This window comes from Podarcis gaigeae (assembly GCF_964106915.1).
Source record: "Podarcis gaigeae genome assembly, chromosome: 8".
Taxonomy (NCBI): domain Eukaryota; kingdom Metazoa; phylum Chordata; class Lepidosauria; order Squamata; family Lacertidae; genus Podarcis; species Podarcis gaigeae.
In genome coordinates this window covers 57,243,699-57,267,650 of record NC_139684.1, presented here as the reverse complement: position 1 = coordinate 57,267,650, position 23,952 = coordinate 57,243,699, and the positions used below count along the sequence as shown (strand labels likewise).

At 42.7% G+C, this 23,952-nt stretch overlaps 3 protein-coding genes and 1 long non-coding RNA gene across 7 annotated transcripts in view; 2 read left to right on the top strand and 2 right to left on the bottom strand.

Annotated features, from left to right (window-relative positions):
- Positions 1–962: 962 nt before the first annotated feature.
- RBBP4 (RB binding protein 4, chromatin remodeling factor) lies at positions 963–10,988 on the bottom strand. 2 transcript variants are annotated; one of them, XM_083751829.1, is made up of 12 exons: positions 10,686–10,988; positions 8,349–8,496; positions 7,544–7,689; positions 6,675–6,848; positions 5,878–5,993; positions 5,616–5,776; positions 5,330–5,456; positions 5,070–5,147; positions 3,459–3,535; positions 3,312–3,369; positions 2,580–2,690; positions 963–1,950 (listed from the first exon to the last, which is right to left on the bottom strand). In XM_083751829.1, the coding sequence occupies exons 1-12, from the start codon at positions 10,699–10,701 to the stop codon at positions 1,885–1,887; spliced, it is 1,278 nt and encodes a 425-aa protein (XP_083607955.1). In that variant the 5' UTR covers positions 10,702–10,988; the 3' UTR covers positions 963–1,884. The 2 variants fall into 2 exon arrangements, with proteins under 2 accessions (XP_083607955.1, XP_083607954.1); XM_083751828.1 differs by lacking the exon at positions 10,686–10,988 and adding an exon at positions 10,390–10,545.
- Positions 10,989–12,164: 1,176 nt separating this feature from the next.
- ZBTB8OS (zinc finger and BTB domain containing 8 opposite strand) lies at positions 12,165–19,370 on the top strand. Of its 2 annotated transcripts, XM_083751971.1 has the most exons (7): positions 12,171–12,623; positions 13,395–13,419; positions 14,796–14,917; positions 15,862–15,944; positions 16,576–16,628; positions 17,253–17,289; positions 17,478–19,370. In XM_083751971.1, exons 1-7 carry the CDS (start codon positions 12,536–12,538, stop codon positions 17,562–17,564), a joined length of 495 nt encoding a protein of 164 aa, XP_083608097.1. In that variant the 5' UTR covers positions 12,171–12,535; the 3' UTR covers positions 17,565–19,370. The 2 variants fall into 2 exon arrangements, with proteins under 2 accessions (XP_083608098.1, XP_083608097.1); XM_083751972.1 differs by lacking the exon at positions 13,395–13,419 and having other exon boundaries at positions 12,165–12,623.
- A 331-nt stretch (positions 19,371–19,701) lies between these two features.
- LOC310850420 (ferritin heavy chain A-like) lies at positions 19,702–23,130 on the bottom strand. Of its 2 annotated transcripts, none has more exons than XM_083751965.1 (4): positions 22,849–23,127; positions 21,537–21,683; positions 20,603–20,728; positions 19,702–19,942 (listed from the first exon to the last, which is right to left on the bottom strand). In XM_083751965.1, exons 1-4 carry the CDS (start codon positions 22,948–22,950, stop codon positions 19,787–19,789), a joined length of 531 nt encoding a protein of 176 aa, XP_083608091.1. In that variant the 5' UTR covers positions 22,951–23,127; the 3' UTR covers positions 19,702–19,786. The 2 variants fall into 2 exon arrangements, with proteins under 2 accessions (XP_083608091.1, XP_083608092.1); XM_083751966.1 differs by having other exon boundaries at positions 19,932–20,063; positions 22,849–23,130.
- Positions 23,131–23,303: 173 nt separating this feature from the next.
- The window catches only part of LOC310850445, a 5,202-nt gene continuing 4,553 nt past the window's right edge, over positions 23,304–23,952 (top strand). Inside the window, exon 1 of the long non-coding RNA XR_014567320.1 lies at positions 23,304–23,452. This is a non-coding gene — a long non-coding RNA (uncharacterized lncRNA). The remainder of the gene's footprint in view (positions 23,453–23,952) is intronic.

The following is a 23,952-nucleotide window of genomic DNA, read 5'->3' as shown; positions in this document are numbered from 1 at the left end:
AGACTGCAAATCCACTTAAGACAACTGGTCAATAGTCATCCCTATTCTACCCAAATGGCAAACCAACCAGCTTTGTCTTCATTTTCTTTCCATTACCCTCACCTGAGTAAAAATTCTACAAATAAGAGTGTTTTCCAGTTTGAAGGTTAACATCTTCAAGAACAGTTCTACACTTAGGATAAAAGGACCTGCAGCATACACTAGTGGAGTGCTATTGACTGTTATGTGTAAAACCTGTACAAGGTAACAACTATGATGTGAACCACTGGGGCCAAAGTAACTGCATTACTTCCATTCCCCCACTGACACAGCATCCAAGCCAAAGTACAAAGTTAGGCCTACAGTGTCGGGAGATTTGGGCACAAGCCTTCCTTCTGCATCTCAACAGTATCAGGTAGGTGGAAAAAAATGACAAGGTTACTGAACGCCTTCAAACAAGAACTGCTGGGTGGGAATGAAAACTGAGAGGTTCCGACATCCAGCCCAGGCTGGAGGGTATTTCAGACAGAGTTGAGCTGGCAAAGGAAATCCAGTTTGAAACAAGAACCAGAGAGACCTGTAGGAATAAACTTTAAACTGGAAAGGAGTTACCTAAACATCTCCAGCCTCAAACTACTAAATGATACATACCCACCAGTGCTTTCCGGTGGCCAGCTTATTGTATTATTTTAGCAGATCATATCAAATTGGTTCTTTCAACAGGCAGCTCACCACTCTCAACCCTCCTCAAAACACAGGCAGCAGCAAGTTCTGCCATTTTACATCATACTCTCGGTGCCAGTTGCAAAGTGATTTCCACATATTTCAAGATTTCAACTTCATAATATATCATTCCATTCCATTCTTTAGCGTAACTGTACTTCATTAACAATTTAGAAGCCGCACAATTAAGCCGCCACTTTGGTTCCAGAGAACTTAAAAGTGTTGATTTTTTTGAAAAGAAAAGACAATCACATCCCACATAGAAAACCAAATTTATTTAATCTGAAGCACTTGTATGGTTCATGGAAAGTTAAATGGGCTGCTGGTGGAACAGTTCACTCTCACAGGAGATGTGCTGATACAAGGTGAAATATCATGTAATCATTCTTTATATCAGTCTTTATTACATATATCAGCTGAAAACAAACACTTTCATAACTTGGTGGTCCCCCCAGTTAAAAAAAAAAACACAGAAAGGAAAGATAATAGAACACAGTTCAAGAAACACACAAGAGGGCAAAGTAATGTGCAGTTATAGGTGACTACCATATTCATATCCACATCATAAGTTGCCCCATCAGAAAAGGATAGAAGGACCAAAGTATTATGAAGAAAACTCAGGCATTATCTGGACAGACCGACTTACTCTAATCAAGGACAGCAGCTAGAAACAAAGTTAAGAATAGGTGACCCTGCACTGGATTTATCTGTATCTGAAACAAGACTGGAGCTAAAGCTCTAAACATATTCTTTTATCAGGAGGGACCAATAAAAATAAAATAGAGAGAAGCTTCTACTCTAAAATTCCCCTCAGTAGAAAACATTCAGATCTTACCAACGCTTGTACTGAAACAATTCAGGCATAGTTTATATTAAAATTTCTTGTAGCAGGCTGTGTACACCAGCTCTCAATCAATGAGTTTTTAGGTGAAAAATTGTCAACCAAGAAGCCACTGTGTGATGCTAGCTCAAGTCAGGTTCAACTTTCAACAGCAACAGTTCACTTTCTGAGTTAGAAGCAAGGCTGATGGATAATATCTACAGATGGGCTGTTGAATGCACAGTGCATGTGTTTGTCTCTCGCAAAACGGCACAGCTGACAATCTCAAGAAACTTAGGAGAACAGGGCAGGGAGAGGACAACAACAGGAAACAAACAGCAAGGATTGAAGGGGTCAAGTATCTAAGAGCCTTGCCCTTCTGGATCCACACTTCCTTCAGGATCTTCATCATTATATATGTTCTCTGCCTATACAGAGAGAGAGGAATGAAGAATTAGACAGAAGTATCAATCTGACAGTTAAGCAAATTCCTATTCTAAGGGCACAATCTAAACACCACAATGACAAACTTTACCCTAAGTAACTTCCAGCACATAGCAAATTCAATACCTTTGTCAGACACAAGGATTCAGTCATTATTCTGCCAAATATTTATTAAGAAGACAGACGTCCTTCTACAGTTTGAAATTACCATAAATTCCGGCGTATAAGATGCCTTTTTAACCTCGAAAAAGAGGTTAAAAAATCAGGGGTTGTCTTATACGCCGGGTATTCGCCCTTGGATGCTGCGGCAGCGGCTCCGCTCCGCGCCAGGACAGAGCCACCTGGCACGGAGCCTGCCCACTGCTGCTTCGGAAGCAGCGGGCGGCTGGCTTGGCTCCGCGGCGGGCGGCTTTCTCCTGGCACGGACTTGCCCAGCATGTTAGGCAACTGGGCTTATAAGATGAACCCCCAAATTGCAGCTGCCAATTTGGGATGTTGTCTAATACGCCCAGTCGCCTAATACGCCAGAATCTACGGTATATGCATCTTATGGGTGCTCTGTGCACACAGTTTTGGATCCACTTTCCCATCAAATAATCAACCAAGTACTTACCATTTGCCAGACTTGCATGATATTGTCTTCTGATACTGAACAAATTACCCAGGGTTCATTTGGATTCCAGGAGAAGTCAGATATCTTTGCAGTGTGACCACCATGAATAAACTAACATTGAGAATAAGACAGTTATTTAAGTACACAATTGCAATACAGAATACATATTTAAAGAACAGGGTTACAATTCTTATGTGTGAATCGTATCATAGATACCCATAGTAGATTACCAACATAAAACCCCCCAAACTTCAATAAAGGCTGGACTATCAGTAAGGCAAAATTTAAAATAAAAATCCAAACCTAGGTCTAAAATACAATGAAGTATTAACTCCACAATTGAGCTAATCCGTTTTTATTTCTATTTTTTTCCCTCCCCCTCTCAACTGCAGGGCTTAATTCATTCACAGCTAGGGGGAGGGGGTTTGAGATGGAAGAAGAGTCACAGAAAGTATCCTGGACTCAGAAAGCATCTCATTCACACATCAGCTGGGAGTGTCAGGAAGAAGCTGCCACTCAGGAAGCTGAAAAATAGAAAAATAGTTCATGGAAAGAAGAGTACATGCAAAGCAGAATGAAACACCACATTAGGACTACTCAACTCTGATCAAGGATGGTATACACAAGTGCCAGCCTCTCACCAGCTGACCAAGCCCAAACAAAGGTATAAAATCTCATTTTTTCTTGGGGAGCAGGGGGAGAATTGGTGGCAACACCAATACTCTCACTTACCAACAGCTCAGGTGGGCCATCCTCTGCATCTTCAGGAGACTGCTCTTCTCCAATTTTACTGAAAAAGAAGACAGTAATTAGACACACACAAAAAGCACTTCTGGTGAACTCAGCATTTCCACAACACTACACACATCTGAGGCTTACCTTAAATCCCAGACATTCAGTCTGCGATCGGTACCACTGGAAGCCAGAATGGTTTCATTATGTGGTGACCACTGAACCTGCATCAGTTAGGATGAGATGGAACATTTTGCCTTAGTATCTATCACAGTTTTGATGCAATTTTTATTGTTCTTACACAGTATATCAAACAATAACTGTTCATTTATGCCAGCCAACCACTTTAATATCCCTATTTATTATTCTGCTCTTGAAAACTGCTCACAGTTAAAATATGCTACACAATTAGTTGAGCAGAGGAGGGATACCATCAATCACAATGACCAGAAAGCTAAACACGCTTTAATTATTTGAAAATGTTTAATCCACTCTTTCATAAAATATAACAAGGCAGCCTACAACATATAAAATGCAATTAAATCAATCTATAAAACATAATTTAAAAACTCAGTAGATACTGGTTGGTTTAAAGAAAAATACAGTATCATACTGTGACGGTCTGTTTCGACAGGGTAGGGAGTTTCACAGGGCAGGGCAAGACCTGCCACATTTAAGGCTCAGTCCCTATTGGAGGCCAATGGAACCTCAAGGGCTTGGGGAATCTGCATACATGCCGCATCAGAGAATCTGAGGTGGAGAACAAAAGATCAGATAGTCCTTAAGGTACTCTGGGCCAAAGCTGTTTAGGGCTTTGTGAATTAACACAAGAATCTTGAACCTGGTCTGGCAGTAAATCAGCACCAGTGCACCTTTCTCAAAAGGAGACTAACAGGCTGCCAGCATTCTGCTCCTTTGAGCAGTCTGTATTTGGAAACCAAATTATGGAGAGGCGGCCCCCATTTATGTGTGTTTAATATGTACACGACTGTGCATACACGCCAAACCTGGAAGTGACCCGAAAAGCCACAAAAAGGGCAGAACAGTATGAGGAGTTCGCCGGCTTTTTCAATGGTGTTTCAAAGATACACGATTTCACTGACACAAGTGGTGCCTCAGAACACAACCCCCATGTAAATAGTGGGTTGCCTGTACTTTAAATTCTAGAAGCACCTCATAAAGCTAGTATATCATGAAACCACCCAAGTCTTTAAGATGTATCACCAGACCTATTAGTTATATTTTCCACCCCTGGGAATAAGTGCAATGCATCAAATGGGATGCATTTAGGGAAATCAAAAAGTCTCCAAATGTCTTTATTAGTCATTACTTGCACACTTTACTGATGCATACTTTATCACCATAACAAATGAAGAAAATTAGTACTCTGAGTCATCAAATAAGTAACCTTGTCCTACACTTATTCTGGTATTCTAACCCTCTCTTTGTAACTGCCAATGTTTTTTTCTGTCAGCCAAGTCAGTCACTTAAACCTCACTGCCCGAATATTCCATTCCAATTTTTTAAATCTGCTGCTTAAGGATCAGAAACATGCTTTTTCCACAAGCAGAAAAATCAACATATCTGCTGTAAGTTTTCTAACTGTACTAACACAGAGATGAGCAAACCTGTAAATAGTTGGTCTGAAACTTTAATAGTAAGGCCAATTCTGAGAAGGAAAAATCAAAGACCCTTTTAAGAGCAGCCATGTTGTTAAATGATCAGAAAATGATGTCACATGATATTATGTGAGCTTACCTGGAATATTTCATCTTTGTGTGACTCAAAGGAGTGCAACTTCAGTTTCAGGTTTCGCAGATCCCATAATGCAACAGTCTGGCCAGGAAAACCAGAGCATAATTAATAAATAAGAATATTCCTTTATTGTACTGTACACAGCCCACAGCCCCACAGACTAGGACCATTCAACACAACACATACTCTTCTACAGTATAACAATCCCCTTAATTCTGCAACTATGGATTAGGCAATGTTTTCTGTGAATTCTGGACAGACACCTTATCAGCTGATCCCGTGGCCAAGATGAACTCGCTATAAGGATTGAAAGACAGACAGTTCACTTCAGCAGTGTGAGCATCCACCGAATGGCTTGGCTTGGAAGTGTTGTTTGACCGGGTGTCCCAACTGTAAAAAACGAAATTTAAGATAAGAAACACCTTTGATGGACCAATTAACACACACTAATTGCAAGTGTAACTATTAATAAGAGCCTATCCCTCCAACTTTTAAAGATAATTCAAGGGAAAATAATTCAATGTGAACAAAATATATAACTTTGCTTACATCATAAGTTTCTGATCATCAGCAACAGATCCAAAGAGAGATTCATGCAGCAAATGCCAGGAAACGTCTTCCACCACAGCTGTATGGCCTGTAAAGATAGTCTTCGCATCCACCACTTTCCCTTCCTTTGGAACAGCACTTATGTCCCACAAGCAAATGGTCTTAAAGAGATAAAATGGGAAAATACATTAACATAAGAAACATTCATTTGGCAGATATGTACATTATGTATATCTGGACTAACTAAGCATACAATACTCACATGATCATCAGACGCACTAAGCAGATGACCACTAAGGTTTGGATTCCAAGACAAACCATAGCCTTCTTTTTGATGCCCACGAAGACGTAGATCTGGATTACACTCACCAGAAGGGTCTGCAAAGGAGATAGGGTTATTGCTTGTGTTATTCATGCAGTATTATAAAATAGCAAACAAAGATAAATTAATCACTTAAAACATATGGTCAGATCTTCTTCTTGGCTTATAGTAGAAATGGCACCACAGGAGCCGCTTTAAAGCAGTCCTTAATAGTACTTTTTAAAGTCTCCACCATTCTCTTCTTTCATTTAAAAGAGATTGGGGAAGGATGATTCAAAAAGCACTCTGGCAAAAGACTACTTTGTTCTGCTTTCAAGTTTTTCAAACTATGCTTGTCCATCACAAATCTTAATACATTATCTGAAAACATGACTCTTAAATTCTGTTCCAGCATGAAATCAGATTAGTGTAGCCTCACTTGAAAGTGTCTTGCTTTCTGAGGCAGTTTTGAGACCAGCAACTGTGGTAAACAACTAAAGAGCAATCTCTGTATCCTGAACACCATTAATTTTCTTGCTATACATTCCTAGCCTAGATTCAACCAACAAAACTAAATTAAATGGCAGTAAACAAAGCATACATTAATATACAACAAATGAGAAAAGAAGCATCTTCCCACACTTTAAAAATAATCTCCTCAGTACGATACTTGGAATCAACAAGGCCTGTCAATTTATTTTATCCCCAAAGTGCATATATAAAAGGAGCAAGGTTCAGGTATGACAACAGACAAATACCTGGTTTAGATGGATGCTTGGTATAATCAAAAACAAGTACATCACTGGATGGAGTCTTTGTGGCAATAATGCAAGGATTCTGGGGCATGTAGCGTGCTCTATTCACTTCTCCTTCATGGTTAATTTTTATTTCAATTTCAATTTTCCCACTAACAGAGCCAAATCCTCCAAACTCTGAAAATAAAGAAGGCATTTTTATAATAGCTACATGTTTCAAGTCAATCATACTAGAAAATAAACCAATTAAAACCAAGAATCTATGCCATATGGACATTATGGAACTAAAAAAAGACATTTTTTGAATACAGTATATCTTTGTTTACATTTGGAAAACAATATCCCAAAGTATCTTTAAGCAATATGATTTTAGAAAGCTTTATATATCAATCAAGATATATTTAAATCGGTACAACACTGCTGACATATCATATTAACACTCTGTAACATGTTATATCACCCATTACTGTATTTTTGGCTTTTATGGATGCCGCCCAGAGTGGCTGGGGAGGCCCAGCCAGATGGGCGGGGTATAAATAATAAATTATTATTATTAAGCAAAAAAGTTCAAGACAGCAGTAAGCCAACATATTGCTAATCAACCAGATGTTGAAACATAATTCCTGTAACAGCAAGACTTCAATTTGAGACAAGTACTTCATCTATTAAGCTGCATTGTTTAATCCAATTTTCTGGACATAAAATACATCCTGGAAACCAAAGCGTAACTGGGCCATTTATTGGTTTAGTTTTTTATCTTAGCCTAACACCAACAGTCCTCCCCAAGATCTGTGCCTTGTTAACCTAATAAGATAAAACATCAGGAAGATTCAGGAAGAAACCCACTCTTCTTTCCCATTTTGTTCTCTTACCTCCCTTCTCACTATCATAGTGTGAGGCATCAAACTGTGCATCATCATTAGGGAGCTGCACGCTGGCTATCACAAGGTGATTTTGTTCATCAGAGGTATGGGTCCCAAGAACTAGCCGGTGAATACTGAAGTCTTTGCCTTCAGGTCTACAATGCCATAAAAAAACAATGGAACAATGAGGTCAAAGGGTGTTTGTTTACTTGGACTGACTCCTCATTAGGGTCACTGGCATGAATGTTAGAAATAGAGTCAATGTGAATTTCCCTTTCTACTACTACAGAAACTGTTACTAGAGTTGCTGGTTTTCCTTACCCAACAATATGAAACATTGCAAGCAGGAAAACAATGTAGCAATTAGAGCTACAATAGATGTTAAAATATTTATTGCCTTTCTGGGACACTCAAATTCAAAGCTAACATGTTGGCTGCATTCCATCATGCATCTGTTTATCAGTCAGAAATGCTCAACTTCTTTGCTCCTCCCTCTGCCACAACTAAACCAGTACATCCAATTAACTTCAGAAGCCAGTATACTAAACCAGGGTTTGAAGTTGATATAATATTATGGCTTGTTCCAGAGCTGTTAAGCAGTTTCTTAGATTGAACAAGACAAGAAGCTACAGTTATAAATTTCCTGATTTAATGTTGGTGTGCACAAAGTGGCCCTTACTTAGTTTAACAAACTTGTTCATATACTAAAGAAATGCAGGCATAGTCCTATGGATGTTTACTCAAAAGTAAGCCTCTATGTTGCATAGGCCTTAATCAACTAAATGAGCGTTTATGCTGCAGTCATGTGTGTTACCTGGTTACATCAGGAAGCCATTGAGCAGTCAAGCTGGGCCATTCCAAAGCATGGGTCATTACAAGATCATAGAGAAATGGAGTGTTCTTTTTCCAGATTTTATATTCTTCATTGATCACTCGCTCCTCCACAGCATCATCAAAGGCAGCTGATAATTATAAGGAAAAAAATGCATTAATTAATGCTGGTAAATAAACCTAAAAACCTTATGGGCACATGCCATAGCTCTCCAGCAAAATATATTTAGAATTTAGGGTAGAGAGGAAGATATTCACATCTTCTGTACACAGGAATTTATTCCATGCCCCAAACTCTGTCACCCTGATTAATCACTGAGGGAGCATAGCAGGCCAGCAAGATCACCCATGGCTGCAACCTTATGCTTACTTCCTTGGGAATACGTCCCATTAGGCACAAATGAACTTACTTCTACATAATCATGCACTGTTAAACATGGTATTGTTTTTCTATGCCAGCAGCAATCATTTTCACTAAGTAAGTCATGTTTGTCAGTTGCATCATAACATAGTTTACAAGTAAACTCATGCAATGCTGCATTCACTTTCCTTCAAACAGGATAGAAAAAAGCTTTCTCCTAAAGAGCATCAGAGCTACTACTCTACTGTGCTTTAGGTTTTTTTCCCAAACTAAAATCTGAACAGCAACAAGAAGTTTAATTCTATTGCAAAGCAGCAGTTATGTAAGACCTCAGATAGGAAATCTGTGATTCAAAATTAGGCAGGAATTCTCTAAGCAGCATTTATCAGCCCCCAACTTGTAATATGCAGCTAAGAGATAACTCCTACGATGTGGCTGTACGGATTGCTGAACTGTAAGTTGTACACCTCTTTCTGGCAACTCCTGCAGCCAAGTTGATGCCAAACATATTGCTCGGATTTCCTTTGGACCACATCAGCAAGGCCAGGACAGGGATCTTGACCTCTGGGCAGCCCAGGACCTCCATACACACTGCACAGGTTTCCACCCCTCAATGTTTGACTTCACCCCTGGAGACACACTCCATTGTGTCTCTAGAAAGACTGATGCCAACACATTGGGAACTATCTCCACACAAAGTTCATTTATAATATCATTAAGTCAATTGATGGCTTTAGACAAACTACTGTATTCTCAACCTCCCACCTGCAAGAGGAGCAAGATCTACTTTACAGGGCTTTTGTACTGATTACTTAGGTAACAGAACTGAGGCAATTTGAACACTGCTAAAACAAGGTTAAACAGAAAATAGAGGAGTGACCTCTGGACAATTTGCAGCAAGCACTTCTTACTCTCAAAATCTGAGCAATGACAAGAATGAAAAAGGTTCCCCTCACTAAATGGCACTATTAAACAAAAGAAGTTGGGGGCTGGGTAGGCAGTGGCTTGCTGAAGGACACAAGCTTAACTTCTGTTACTGAAAACGAATCCCTGGATTATGCATGTTCTTATTTAACTGTGCATTGTGCCTCTTTCCTCCTAGACACTAGCCTAAATCTGGCTTCAGGTGTATCTCAGAGTTCTAGTTAAAAAACAAAAAATCAGCAACGTGGAAATCTGCTCACTCCCTTCTCTAAAGAAGAGCACTTCTTAAAAACAGAACAACCCATCTAGGCTGTTTGGAACACAAAGAAGAAGTGTGTAAAGAAATGGCATCGTTCTCTTTCTTTTCTAGGGCTCTGTGCCTTTAAGACACACTCTCCCCCCCCCCTCTCGCCAACCTACTGTACCTCACAGGTTGCTGAGAATCTAAAGCGGGGGCGGGGGAAGAGGCGAGGGGAAGGAAGCCATGTACGCAGCCCTGGGCCCCGTGGAGAAACGGAACATTCTACACATGATGCTACATAACCACCACCCCAGAAGCAGAAATTTACGAGGCGGTGGAACCCCTCCCGCGCCCCAATTCTTCTCCTCCTCCTCCGCCTCGCGAGCGTCTCCCTCCCCGGCTGGAGAAGCGGCGCCAGCGGAACCGCCGCAGTTTGTTCGAGGCCCATGGGGGGAGGGGGGTTGAGAGGCCGGCGAGCCGCCCTTGCGAAAAGCCCACCTGAGCCATCCTGCAGCCCTCCCCGCCTCATTACAAAGCAGCTCCACGCAAAGAACCCGAGAACCACGAAGGAGACGAGGGAAGAGGAGGGGGCGGGAGGGAAGGTGCCAGGAAAGGAGGAAGGAGAGCCCCATTGGGCGGCTCCCACGGAAAGGGGGCAGGGCCGGGGAAGCAGGCGCGGGGATTGGACGAGGCGCTTTTCTGCCAGGGCCCGCGCAGAGGCCGGAAAGGGAGGGGGAAGGGGGGGAGTGAGGCCTAGTCGAGTCTCCCGCCTCAGCAGCGCCCGCTCCGCTCACCTTCTTTATCCGCCATGATTCCGACTCTCTTCGGGAACGCCGGCGACGTCGCGGCCTTCCTAGTTTACCTCAGGACTCAGCCCGCCCTTCACTAGGCGCCTCGTGCTACCCGCGCTGGGCTGCTGAGCGCTCCTCTATTGTTTCCTGAGTCGTCGTAGTCCTCCTTTCCCCCCCTTCACAATTCACTTCAGAACGGCAGTGGCGCGCGAGACGGGTTCGCGCCAACTCTGTCCAATCGCAGACCCAGCCGCCGCGATCTTCTCGGCGAATCACGACGGCGGGAATGGGGGAGGAGGGGCGGGGCCGAGTGGGCGTGCTCGCTGAGGGAAGGATGGCGCACGCGCTCTCTCCACCCCTCCCTTCTCCCGTTTCGTCGTTGCGGAAGAAGGGCAGTGGCTTGCCGAAGCTTCCGTAGGGACCGCCATTTTGTTTTTGGTTAGGCGGCCTGAGAGTTGCTAGGCCACTCTTGCGAAACGGGTGATTGTACGAGTCTATTGGAGAAGCAAACATTGCCTTTTGGGCTGAGATTGCTGAAATGTGATAGCTGAAAAAATCTACTGAATGTTATTGGCTTTTGAGGTACATGTGGCTGCTTCCGCACTCCCACCTGTAAAATGGGAGTAACAATCAAAATAATAATAATACATTTTTATTTGTATCCCGCCCTCCCCGGCCAAGGCTGGGCTCAAAGCGGCTAACATCATAAAATGCCCAACTTCACAAGTGCTTTGGCACATAGAAACAAAATAAATGTCGTCAGGTGCTTTGTGTATTTATCGCTGCCCTTTATATGCCAACACAAAAGCAAAGTGGTCTAATTGTATTTGTTACATTATATATAATTGAGTGTGAGTAAGTAAGTAAACACTTCTATGCACATCATCCAGGGAGTAAGGCCCATTGCATATTGTGGGGCTTGTTATACAGTAATCACATCAAAACAGATGAAATACTTCCAATATGAGATTAACCGAAAGAGTGAGAAGAACATGATTTGCCTAAAGCATGTAGCATATTTCTTAATATATTTTATTTATTAAAAAAAACGAGTGATCATCCATTGTTCACTGCTTAGTTCCAGCAGTTAGTGTCAAACGAGGACTGATGATACCCAGGTCCAAATTCCCTTTAAGTGATGGTGTGCCAGTCCCCATCACTCAGCCTTGCCTATTTTACAGTGGTGATAACCAGGTTGTGAAGGGAAGAATCCTGTACTCCACTCTATGGTTCTGGGAGGGTGGAATGAAAGCGTACTGAATAAAATTAATATACATATGCCAACCTTAAAACTATGGCACCGTTACTACGCCAGCAATAAAAACAAAAGAACCAAAGGATTGTCAACTTTCTTCTTCGTAGGCCACTCTTGTGCCTTTCGCAGCTGTATAAGGCCAGGCAGATATCCAGCAGGTGAAGCTTTTGCTGCCCTTGCATTGGCATATATGCCAGGAAAAGCTTCTCCTAATGAATTTCTGCTTGACAGGAGTCAGCTGTTGAAGGACACACAGGAGCCCTGGTTTGAATGTTTCGTTTAAAAACAGCAAGTATAGCTCAGGAAAAGGGAGCATCTTGTTTAATTGTCTTTTTGCCAGGTCGATGTGTAGGTCTAAGAATTAAAAGCACAAAATTTCAAATTGCCGCTTTTCAGGGGAGGGGGAAGTACTAATAAAGCAGCATGGATACAGATATACAAATATGATACAGATAGATCTATAATGAAGGGAGCTGTTCCTTTAAATGCGGGCTTGGCTGCGGCTGACATGCTTTAGGCAGGAAGGAGGCCATCTTTCGTCTCTTCTGTCCTAAGAGGAGGAAGTGAATTGAATTTTGCATGGCAAAAGCAGCAAGCCATGGCAGATAACTACCGGGACTACAACTTGACAGAGGACCAGAAAATCGTTAAGACGAAGTACCCGCCTCTCAATAAGAAGTATGAATGTGAGTGTATTCCTGAGAGGTCTTAGTCTGTGCGTGGATTTATAGTTCTTTGGTGGAAATGCAGCGCTGGGCTCAGCTCCAGAGTTTCCACAAACCGAGTGCCTGTACATCTTGAACCGGGGCGGGGAAGAGGGTGCCGGGTACAGGCTGCAGGGCGTTGCTGGGTGGGATTCTTCTCCGGAGGCTTGTATTGCGCCCCGGAGAGAGGGGGGGGGGGCGGCGGATTGGAGCAACAACGTTGGCTCCGCACACCCATAAACAGCGTAGCTCTGTTGGGTCTGTAGGAGAAAAAAAACACCAAAATCTTTAGCAAGGCAATGCTATTTATTTGGACCCAGAATGTCACTTTGGGGTTTGTCCAGCATGCTGAAGGTTTTGCCCTCCTGTAAAGCGTTGCTGTTTCCTCGGCTAGGAGAGCGTGTTGAAACTTGGCAGACAAGGCGAAGTTTTGCTCTCGAAAATAAAATCTGAGACTGCTTGCTGTGGAGGGCTTAATATACTTCTGTGCAGTTCACTTTGTCTTAACTTTCTTTTTGGTGACACGAACCTGCTACACCCCCTGACCTCACTCTAGAAGGGTCAGCTTCTTGCGATGTATTGTTATGCTGTACGTGTAAATGAATTTACTGTGCTTGGAATATTCTTGTTCTGACTGCTCATTCTCCCTATCTTGGTCTTTTAGATCTGTTTTTTTCTTTTTTTAATTGAATAAACTATTTTAAGTTGCCCCAGATAGCTTCATATTTTTTCATATTTTTAATCCCTATTTAGATCTGGATCATACTGCTGATGTGCAGTAAGTATTTATTTATAAGCTTACAATCTAACAGGGACAATGAGAAGGCAAAAAAAAAAAGAAAAGCAAAATGACCCAAATAATCTTTTAAGGGGGAAATATTCCTCAGTTGCATAATGCATGTACTTTCCCACCCTGCTAATACCATATTTCACCAGTTATTCTCCCCATTGCTGATGTTACCACATCTGACCTTTTCTGTATAAACAAGCACAAGTGTGCTGCTTAGATAAAATCTGCCCAGGTACATGGAACAGGGTTAGCTGTCCTATGGCTGAGTCAGATTTTTGGTCCATTAAGCTAAGGTGCATCTACGATTACTGACTGGCAGCAGCTCTCCAGGGTTTCAGAGAAAGATTTTTCCTGGCTTTCCCAAGAGGTGCCAGGAATTGAAATCTGGACCTTTTCTGTGCAAAGCACACATTCTACCTCTTGAATCAACAGCTTATCTTCACTGTAAAACAAGAAAACCCTTAATAAAATATTTTTTTTAAAAAAACACAGCTTTTATTCAAAGGTATCTGGCATTATCCCAATAGATGGGGTTATATGAGAAAACCCAAAAGCCTCAGGGATTTCAATGGGGGAACAGTGTTGTCAGTATTTTCAATTTGTATATTGCCTTTCCATATAATAATATAACCAACATCCAGTTCATCAAAAGTGCCAAGAGCTGGGAAGTATGGCAACATATATACCGGTAATTAATTCATGAGTTGTGTGTGTGCATTACCTCTTTACACAGTTCTTGTCTGCTACAGAGTGAAGTAGGTTGGATGGTGTGCCGTCTATAACTCCTCTAAACGAGATGTATGCCTAGAGTTTTGTTGTTATGTCTTCTTGTCATGGCTTCTGTATTTCAGCACAAGGTTGTTTTGGATTTTTGCTATCACTCTATGGTAATAAGAAAAAAACACCCAAAAAAGTGCCAAGTGCAAGAAATGGCAAGCCAGATTTCTTAGAATCTGCAGCAGATTACCTCTCACAGGCCCCCCATTCCCACAATGCTCATATTTTAGCACATTTCTTGAAAGCTTCAAAAGCAACAAATATGGGGAAGCAGGGATTGATGCTGCACACCTTCTATTGTGTGCTGGATGTTCCTGCTGCTCTATTTTCCACCTACAAAGAAAGTTCCTAGTTGTGCAGAGGATGGAGCTAGGAATTCATAAATTCCAAGTACAAAGTTTTCAAGGGTGACTACTATATGCAAAGAATGGACAATTCTTAAACTGCAAATAGTGAACTTGTTAGAAGTGGAGCCAACTGGTCTTTCCTACATTAAGTGCAAGTTTCTCCTTTGTACATTCTCATCTTTTGCTTATAACTACTGCCCTGTAATGTGTGTGTGTGTGTGTGTGTGTGTGTGTTTTTAGGTTGCATGCCTGGGGAGATACCTTGGAAGAAGCATTTGAACAATGTGCCATGGCCATGTTTGGCTACATGACGGATACAGAGACGGTTGAACCTCTGGACACAGTAGAGGTGGAAGCAGAGGGTAAGGTGATGCTTTGAGAACGACAGCAGTACAGATTAATAAACACAGTGGCAAATGATTGTCTTTACTATTTTGCCAGCATAACTGTCACTTGCTGTTTCCCAAACACATTTATAACAGAGTAACACCCTATAGTTTGAGGCCTGTGCTTATTCAGGATTCACTGAAATTGGACTGCTTAAACTTAGCATAGCAGGCCTGTAAGTATAAATGGTGATGCTTTTGCAAGCAGGAAACAGGCAAGCAGAAAGTTCAGCTTCAAATCATAGAATTTGAATTATAGAGTCATAGAGTTGGAAGGGACCCTCAGGACCATTTAGTCCAAGTCCCCTGCAATGCGAGAATATGCACCTGTCCCTTACGGGGATCAAACCTGCAGCCTTGGCATTATCAGCATATGCTTTAACTAACTGAGCTATCCAGATGATGTTCAGTCTCATCTCAGAGGCAAGCAGAGCAACAAAAAAACCCATGACATTTATTTGTGTGTTTTTTTTTATTAAATTTGTGTACCACCCTTCATCCGAAGATCACAGGGCAGTTCACTGCATAAAAATACAAAATTCGAACACAAAATACATAATAAAAACAAAAGCAAACCAATAACGTGCGCGCCCCTTCCACAAACACATTAAAAAAGACATAGAATGTTAATTGGCCCAAGCTGAAGGCCTGGTTATAGAAAAACATTTTTGCCTGACGCCTAAAGATACAGTTCATGGTTCGTGAGGTGTCCTATTGGTCCCCACGCAAGGGTTGGCTCTCTGATCTCTTGCTGAGCCATTATCTGTGGTGCAAGGGGAATTGAGTGGGAGTTTGAGCCTACACTGACATCTGTCTGTCATTAGGAAGGCTTGCCACACATACTGGGTTGGAGGGAGGCCTGCACCTTAAAGCTCCCAATATGTCTCCACCCCCCACCCCACCCCGCTTCTCTCCAACAGGACATGACATGCTGTCTCTTCTCTTCCACTTTCTGGATGAGTGGCTTTATAAATTCAGCGCCAATGAGTTTTTCATTCCCAGGGTGAGTGTTTGCTCTCTTCCTCCTTACAGTCTTGAGATATTTCTCAATTATTGGAATGTGTTCTGCACAGTGTCACAGTTTGGTCACGTGTTGTTGCATTGCCAAGGTACTGAATCCATTCTGCCTGAATACATTAATTTCTGAGGTAGCATCAAGAAACTAAGGAGAAAATCTAAAGAGGAACATTACTGTACTGTCCTTATTAGCATCAACTGTAATCATAAAGCAGGGAGCCAGCATTCAACTTTCACAGAAGTCTCCTCCAGGCTTGATAGCCAACAACAGAAAAGAAGGGACAATGATGTTCCTCAAAGTTCCTCTGCAATGTGCTTACAGTTTATGGATCGAAGTTCTGGAAATTCTTTGCAAAACTAGTTAGATTATCGGAGAAGTTGAAGATGCTAGAATGGGGAGAAAGAAATTGTTATACAGACTGAAAGAGAAGCTCCTTTGACTTCTGAAATGTATTGCTTTTCATATGCCTTGAGGTTGTATGGATGGTTAGGATTTATTTTTCTGCAAGGAACTGAAATACCTTGTACCTTTTCCAGTTATTACTAGAGCTATGTGAAAGTTTTTAATTGTTTGAAATCAACTAATTATATGTTTGTTCCCCTCCCTCATTTTGTAGGAAGTTAAAGTGCTCCACATTGACCGAATAAGATTCAGAATAAGATCTATTGGGTGAGTTAAGTGGAATCATGCCATTTAAAAATGTTGATGGAAATGCCAGAGAGTCAAGACATGTTGGCTCTGTGTGAAAGTTTCCATAGAGTGTGTACCAAGTGTCATTTTGCATGTGCCAGGAGCCTTTTTAGTTCCCCACTGACTCTCACCATGGGCTCCTCCAGGATCCTTCTTGGATGGAGACAGCGAAGAGTTTGCTTTCTTTAAAAAGAATGCATGTTTCCACTTCAGCAATGTTGCTTTGCTGTAAGGGCTCAAACTAATCCCTGGTTCTGAAGAAGAAGAAATGGAGGCCTTTGAAGATGCCAGGAGCTGTCTTGGCTTTCTTAATTCCTGATTCACACTTCAGCATGTGGGACAGTGTTCCTCCAATGGATCCCTGCACTGTCTCCTGGGTATGGACCATTTGGGAACTGGAGTTGAGAGCCTTGTATGCCATAGCTCTCTAGGTTCTTGGGTGGGAAATCATTCTGGCTGCTAGGGGTGCCAGAATGGCCTCCTCTTTTCCTCAACATTCATCATTGTTCCGCGTGTCTTTCATAAAATGACCAGAGGGGTTTCCTGCACTGTGACATAATTCAGTAACCTTGTAATAATCATTACCCTTTTTCCCTCTTTAAGGTGGGGAGAAGAGTTCTCTTTGCCCAAGCATCCCCAGGTATGTTATGAATGTTGTTGTTTTCCTTCCTGAGTACTAGAGGCCCAGAAATAAATTAGGCTTAACTAACAAATCACCCCTTCCATTCATGTATTCTTAGACCTACCAGAGATTCTGCCTATCGTTGTGCAGCTGAGCTCCTAGACTCCTGTTCATAGACTCAATTTTTCTTTTTTCTTCCCTCGCAGGGCACAGAGGTCAAAGCTATAACCTATTCAGCAATGCAGATTCATGAGGATGAAACGCCCGAGGTCTTTGTCATTATTGATATCTAAACAAAGTACCACAAAAAACTGCATCACCCTGGTTTATCTACCAGAAGTGCTGTACATCCTAATCGAAGTGTTTGTCCTCCTGGAAATGAATCGGCAGAGGGCTAAATGAACCAAAGTGGTGAGGAGCATCAGGTTGGATGTAGCAGCTTAAATAGAAAACTCCCGAGGAATGTCCAGCTCTGGTGTATTACTGAGGCTGATGCATCAAGCAGGAAGCATTGAAAAGATGGTGTACATGTGTTGATTACTAGCCCAAGCATGATCTGGTACTGCAGCCTATAATGTGGTTTTTAAATGCTGGATTCTAATTCCTTATCTACTCTGGTGGGAGACTAATATTCTTTAGTGACAGGAAATACAGGGATTTAAGACTACTTACTGTCGTCTGTCTTAATGATACTACCTCTTCTATTGCTTCTTTTGTCATTTATAGCCCATTGTAAAATACCCACCATAAAATGCTGCTTTCCTCCAGTGACAAGTTGCCTGGAAATTAGCCTAAATCCTCTCCCCTTACAAAGCCATTTGAAACAGTAGTCTGATGCTGTCACAATGTTCCCAGTCACCTTCAACCACGGTTAGGAGATGACAGAAGCCTGCCTGTCAGGCTTCCTCTTCTCCTGTTCATGTGTTAGTTCCCACCAACAACAGTATGGTTTGCCCTAGCAGATAGGTTGTTCCAGAACAGGGTTACAAAAGAAATCCTGGTTAGCGTTCCTGATTAATGCTGCTTCAGACATTACACTACACCAGGCACCCCCAAACTTGGCCCTCCAGATGTTTTGGAACTACAATTCCCATCATCCCTGACCACTGGTCCTGTTAGCTAGGGATGATGGGAGTTGTAGTCTACCCTATGGTTAGAGCTGTAGTGGCTGGTGAGGCACTTTTGCTTGGCTGGCTTCCTAACAGCAGGTTGCTGGTGCTTATCAAAGGGTGAGGTGTGGGGAGATTGATCTGGTGTGGCACATGGCAGTGGATCCAAGCTCCCTATGCCTCAGTCCTCCCCTCTCCACAGTGACCTGCTGTGTTGTCAGGCCAGGAGAACCAAGATACCCCACCTGCACTGACTCACCAACTGCTGCTGGTTAAACTAAACCATGGGATGGAGAAGGGAATTCATGCATGCTAGGGAAAAGGGAGCCTCACAGTCGATGCCACACTCCCAATGCCTTAACCACAGTTAAAGATCAGAGCTATTATGTCTCCACTGAAAGGAAAGAGGAAAGGAAAGGAACAGAGCACACAAACAATTGCCCCCCCCCAAAGAGCAGCATTTGTTTTTGACAATCTATATGAACACACACACATAACTTGAATTGCAGACTTAACACACACACACACCTTGGGATTGAAGCAACGGGTCCCAGTCTCCTATAAGCAGCATTTGTTTCATGGGGCTCGCAGAGGAGCATAGCTTGGTGGCAGGTGTTTTACACTGGGCCATCCCTTTGCACTATGGCAGCCTTCATCAATGCCCATCAGTCTCAGCTAGCATGGCCTTGCAGGCTAAGGCTGATAGGCCTTGCAGTTCAAAACAGCTGGTGGGCATTAGGCTGATGATGGCTGCATATAAGAAGAGAAGGCATCATAAGAGGTGTAGACAGAGTGGTACTCTATGTTAATTTGTGTGTGATTTCAGTTTTGATGTGTTCCACTTAGCTCTACAATTGTGTGAGGTCATTGGGGTATTGATTGAAGTAGGCACCCATCTATTTACGTAAATGACAGAAAAATAAGAAACTTGGTTTTAATTTAAAAGAACTATTTTTAAAAATAAAATCCATTTTACAAAACGTAAGTTCATACTTGTGTGCATATAGTAGTTTTATTGGTTGGCAATATTATTGCATTAGAAGTAAGGAATAGAAACTTCCAGCAAGAGACCTGCAGGTATAGGGTGGAATATAAATAAATAAATAAATAAATAAATAAATTTATTTATTTATTTATTTATTTATTTATTTATTTATTTATTTATTTAAATAATAATAATAATAATAATAATTAATAATAATAATAAAATGGTTACATGGCTAGCTGGGCTCCTGAAAAGGAGCACTGTGCTGCAACATTATCTTGCAGGTCCCACATACCCCCCCCACACACAAAAAATCACACACACACCCCTTTCCGATTGGGTTCAATTGGCACCCATGTTTTATTGCAAGGGCTTCGTGTATAACAAATAGCCGCTGATTTGGGACATGTCCTTTGCTATTTCAGCTGCATGCCCCCAGGGTGAGCTTGTCAAAGAGGTGCTCTCCCAAGCCATCCTGGGGCACTCCCAAGCGCCTCAAGTTAGATAGATGGTCTGCCAACTGCTTGATGGCCTCCACTTGTTCCTCCAAAAACTGAGACTTTAGAAAGTGACACAGCTGCACAGGGAAGGCAAGCAAGGGGGGAGAAGAATTGCTCAGGGCTTGCGCTTCCTTTTTCTTTTGAAACTCACTGGTGGTGAGTCCCAACCCAGATCATCCTCATCACATCTGGGATCTGCTAGCTCAGAAAAAAGGAGATTTTGAATGATCAAAGGCTTTGATACTAGATAAGACGAGTGCTGTGAGCAGAGGGCTCATAGCTCAGGGGTGAAGCACCTGCTTTAAAAGGCTCAAGGGCCCAGGGCCCAAGTTCACTCATGAAAGTAATCTTGTGTATTATCATAGTGTGGCTGTGAAAGGCTTCTGCCTGAGCTGTCATTGGCTCAAGCCAATATTTGAGAATATTAAATGGTCTTTTCAAGGGGGCTGCCTGTCTCTGAATGTTGGGCCAGCTCCTGGTCTACATGTTTTGTTTAGAGATTCTAGTGTAGCCTTCCCCCACCTGGTGCCCTCCAGTTGGTTTGGGCTGCAACTCCCATCAGCCCAGACTTGCATGGCAATGCTGGCTGGAGGCTGGTGGAAGTTGTACTCCAAAAATCCAGAGGGCACCAGGTGACTAGAATGAGCTTTTTAGTGCCTTTTCAGGGTCCTCCATTCTCCCCAAATGTCTACCCATTTTTTAATTTTAATTTTGCTCATTAACCACGGGTGACATACATGAGGATCCTCCTTCTCCAGAGCCAGCTTGTGTAAGTCCAGGAGACCTTGGTTCACCTTTCCTTCCAGCCGCAGGGCACTCTGGAAGGCTTCAAGGCTGGACTGCCACTCATCCTGCTCCGGCTTCTGTTAAGGAGAGGCCGAAGAAGAATTGGGTTAGCAAGACAGGCCTTGCCCTAATTTCCTATCAGAGTTCTTTGGGAGTATCAACAAGCATATAGATAGACATCATCCATCTTTGGTGGTGCTGTGACAAGGTGTTCTGCTTTTGGTCAGCAGTCTTTGAAGAAATCAGATTAATCTGTAATATAAATCCAACGCCTTTGTTAGCCTTGCTAGGAATAATAAATGAATCAAATCAACATTTATCTCATTGGGCGATGTTGGCACTGTTGCTGGTAGCCGCTTATTTAAAAATAGCTAAATTTTGGTGCTCTGCAACAGACCTGACAATAGACTCATGGTATGTGCTCAGGTGTAGTCTGTAACCAGGACAAGGGCAATATAAGTTCCTCATCCTTCTACAACATATAGAATCCATCCATCTCCCATTTGAGATGTAACCATCAGTCAAGACAATCTGCCCAGCCCCACAGAAACATCTGGAAAGACCTAGTGGATTAGAGTCTTTAAAATACATTATGAATGGGTTCTAGGTAGTGGTTCCAGCTTCAAGCTGCTGTTACACCTTTTTCCAAGGAACAAGAGATTTGCTGATGCTGTCTTAGTTTCTTGTATTTTAAAGTATGTTTATTCCATGTGAAAAGACTATTTTTTAATTTTAAAAAGCAAAATAAAATAAAAGATACAAGTATATAGATAGACATCCTGACACTGGTAAACAAAAAAGAGGTGGATGTCCTGATTGTGGCACCAATGGACTAGTTTGCCTCAATTGCTGACTACTTTAATCAAGAAAGCAGACACCACACACCTGAATGTCTTGAAGAACAATGCACCCCCCTCGCTTGTTCTGGTATTTCAATAACATCTCTGCATATCCCCTCTTCTTGAGTGATTCCTCTTTCAAGAATGTAGCTACATGCTTGAGGGCAACATCATCACGGCTGAAGTAGTAGTACTGAGGTCAGGGAGGGGGAGAAAAACAAAAAAGTCCAGTCATCCATTAAGCGGACTATGCAGCAATTTAGCTGCTGTTTCAACCATCTGTGGATCAGGTTTAGGCAAAGGTGCCTGGCGGGTTTCTTAGTTCTTTGCTGCTAAAACATGGAAGGGAGCATGAAATTTGACCATTCACTGAGAACACTCCATTGGCAAGTGTTAGAATTTTCTGACAATTCCAGCTGGTCTCTTAAAATCTTAAGAATTATAAATCAATGTCAATATTGGCAAAACTGTTCAGTCTTTATTATGATGCATCTGTTGTTGTTAACAAGGCTGTTATGCTAAAGCAGCCTAGGGAAATGCCTCAGCCTTTACACTTTGACCTGACCCGTGACAGGAAATAGGGGACACTAATTGCCATACCCGGGACCAACAGTAGCTTTGCTTAAAATGTTGGGAGTTGCAAATATGATTCTTGGGAGAAACAGTGTTTGGATTTTAGGCAGGGCCAACACCAACGTTGAGGAGATTCCCCAACTCTTGCTGGACCCGCCTCCCACTCAACATGCCCCCTGCCACCATGTGCTTACAGTCAATGCCAGTGAGAGGGTAGCTGCATGATGACTACAGTGGCCCTGATTTCATATATCTTTGTTGCTCCAGGTAATCCAGGTAGTCTGTAGGCTCTCTTCTGTGCCTTCCTGTGTGACCAGATCCAACCAGCTATCATGCCAGTGGAATCTGGTCCATGGGGGTGAATGCAGCACTGCCACACCAACTTTGGTCTGCTCTCAGACTACCCACACCTTCCTGCCTTCTGACATGGAACCAGTCCAGGGTGTAGCACTGCTTGCCAGCTTCTTCCTCCTTGCCCTTGTAGAACTCAACAGGGAGGAGAAGGGTAGGGACAAAACTAGTGTTTGTTGGCTTTGCTTGACATTCACTCTAGCGCCACCTGCTGCTGACCTCCCTGCTTTCCACCCCACCAAGCACCAGCCACTGCTGAGTGATGCTTTTGGCACCAGCCCCATGAAATGTTCACTTAAAACAGACTTGGGTGACACAACTCTCAGCGCCCTGCAACGGCACACATGAGGCCATTTGACATACATAAGGCAAAGGGGCTTCTCTCTGGTGATGCTCCCTCAAAGCACAAGAGAGATAAAAAAGCAAGCAGGTACCATGGAAAGATAGACGTAACTGACATGGAGCTCCAGGTTCACCATGTGGTTAACAGCAGCTTCACAGTCCATGTGGTAGTTCTGCTGCACCTGGGAATTCATATCTATTGCTCAACACTAAACTGGCAAATAGAATACTTCCCTCTTAAAGGGCTGATCCAGCTCCTACACCCTGAAAGTTTCCACAGTAACTGACCAGCCACCATAGCTGGCCTTTCAACTCAAAGCAAGGAGGTCAGGACACAGGAAGAAACCATTCAGCAAGGAAGACAGAGGTCCTCTGTCGCTCGGGTCTTTAATGACCTTTCTGCAGGCAAGAGCATGACTCTGCAGCGTGGCACAAGGGTTGCCATGACACCTGGGAAGGTAGGCTGATGCCAGGGAAACAGCAAAGCAATACAGCAGGGTGCTGATCCTGCAAGCACTTGGTGTGAGTTTTCACCAGCATTTCATCAAACAACCACACATGGAAGCCCTTCTTGGTCCTCCTCCTCCAGTGACCTTGCCCTGGCCTCCCCTGGCTGCCAGCCACACAGCAGGGAAAACCCTCCTGGAGAACCATCTTGCCCTTCAAGGGGAGGAGAGGAGAAGCAGAAGCAGTTTGGTAAGTCCCTGCCACTCAGTTCCTGGTAGCCCCTCCCACAATGCTGAAAAGCCACCTGGCTCCCCTGAGAAGGTAGTCCATGAGTCAGGACAACCCTATTGTTGGCATCCTTCTTTCCTGGGAAACAATGGAGGAGTGTGCCTTTGGGGGTAAAGTCAAACCCTTGGACAGTTGCAGTGCCTGCTGTGGCTGTAGAAATCAATACTGCATAGATGTATTATTGCAGGTGGGGCAGTTTTTTGCCATTTTTTTGCCAGTAATGTGACTTACAGATGAGAGTTTTTGTATCGGCACCCCACATTATAGACAACATGTTGTATAGTCTGGCTTTTGAAGTGTTTGTGTTCAATTGATGCAGACATTGTTTGTATGGACTATGTTGCAGACTTGAGCTAAGTGATGGCGATGGTTGTTTTTTCCTTTTTTTAAAAAAATGTTTCTTTATTTTTTAAAAAGTGGCCCATGGCCCCCTTTGTGATATCTGAATGACCTATTTTGCA

Excerpts from the sequence above, each read along its gene's own strand:
- ZBTB8OS (XM_083751971.1), top strand. The coding sequence starts at position 12,536 with ATGGCAGATAACTACCGGGACTACAACTTGACAGAGGACCAGAAAATC. Across the intron at positions 12,624-13,394 it reads TCTCAATAAGAAGTATGAAT|ATCTGGATCATACTGCTGAT; the intron begins GTGAGTGTATTC and ends ATCCCTATTTAG. Across the intron at positions 15,945-16,575 it reads ATGAGTTTTTCATTCCCAGG|GAAGTTAAAGTGCTCCACAT; the intron begins GTGAGTGTTTGC and ends CTCATTTTGTAG.
- LOC310850420 (XM_083751965.1), bottom strand. The coding sequence starts at position 22,950 with ATGAATTCCCAGGTGCAGCAGAACTACCACATGGACTGTGAAGCTGCT. Across the intron at positions 21,684-22,848 it reads GTTACGTCTATCTTTCCATG|TACTACTACTTCAGCCGTGA; the intron begins GTACCTGCTTGC and ends CCCTGACCTCAG. Across the intron at positions 20,729-21,536 it reads TTGTTCTTCAAGACATTCAG|AAGCCGGAGCAGGATGAGTG; the intron begins GTGTGTGGTGTC and ends TCTCCTTAACAG.
- RBBP4 (XM_083751828.1), bottom strand. The coding sequence starts at position 10,420 with ATGAGGCGGGGAGGGCTGCAGGATGGCTCAG. Across the intron at positions 5,777-5,877 it reads TTAGTGCGTCTGATGATCAT|ACCATTTGCTTGTGGGACAT; the intron begins GTGAGTATTGTA and ends TATCTCTTTAAG. Across the intron at positions 1,951-2,579 it reads TCATGCAAGTCTGGCAAATG|GCAGAGAACATATATAATGA; the intron begins GTAAGTACTTGG and ends CTCTCTGTATAG.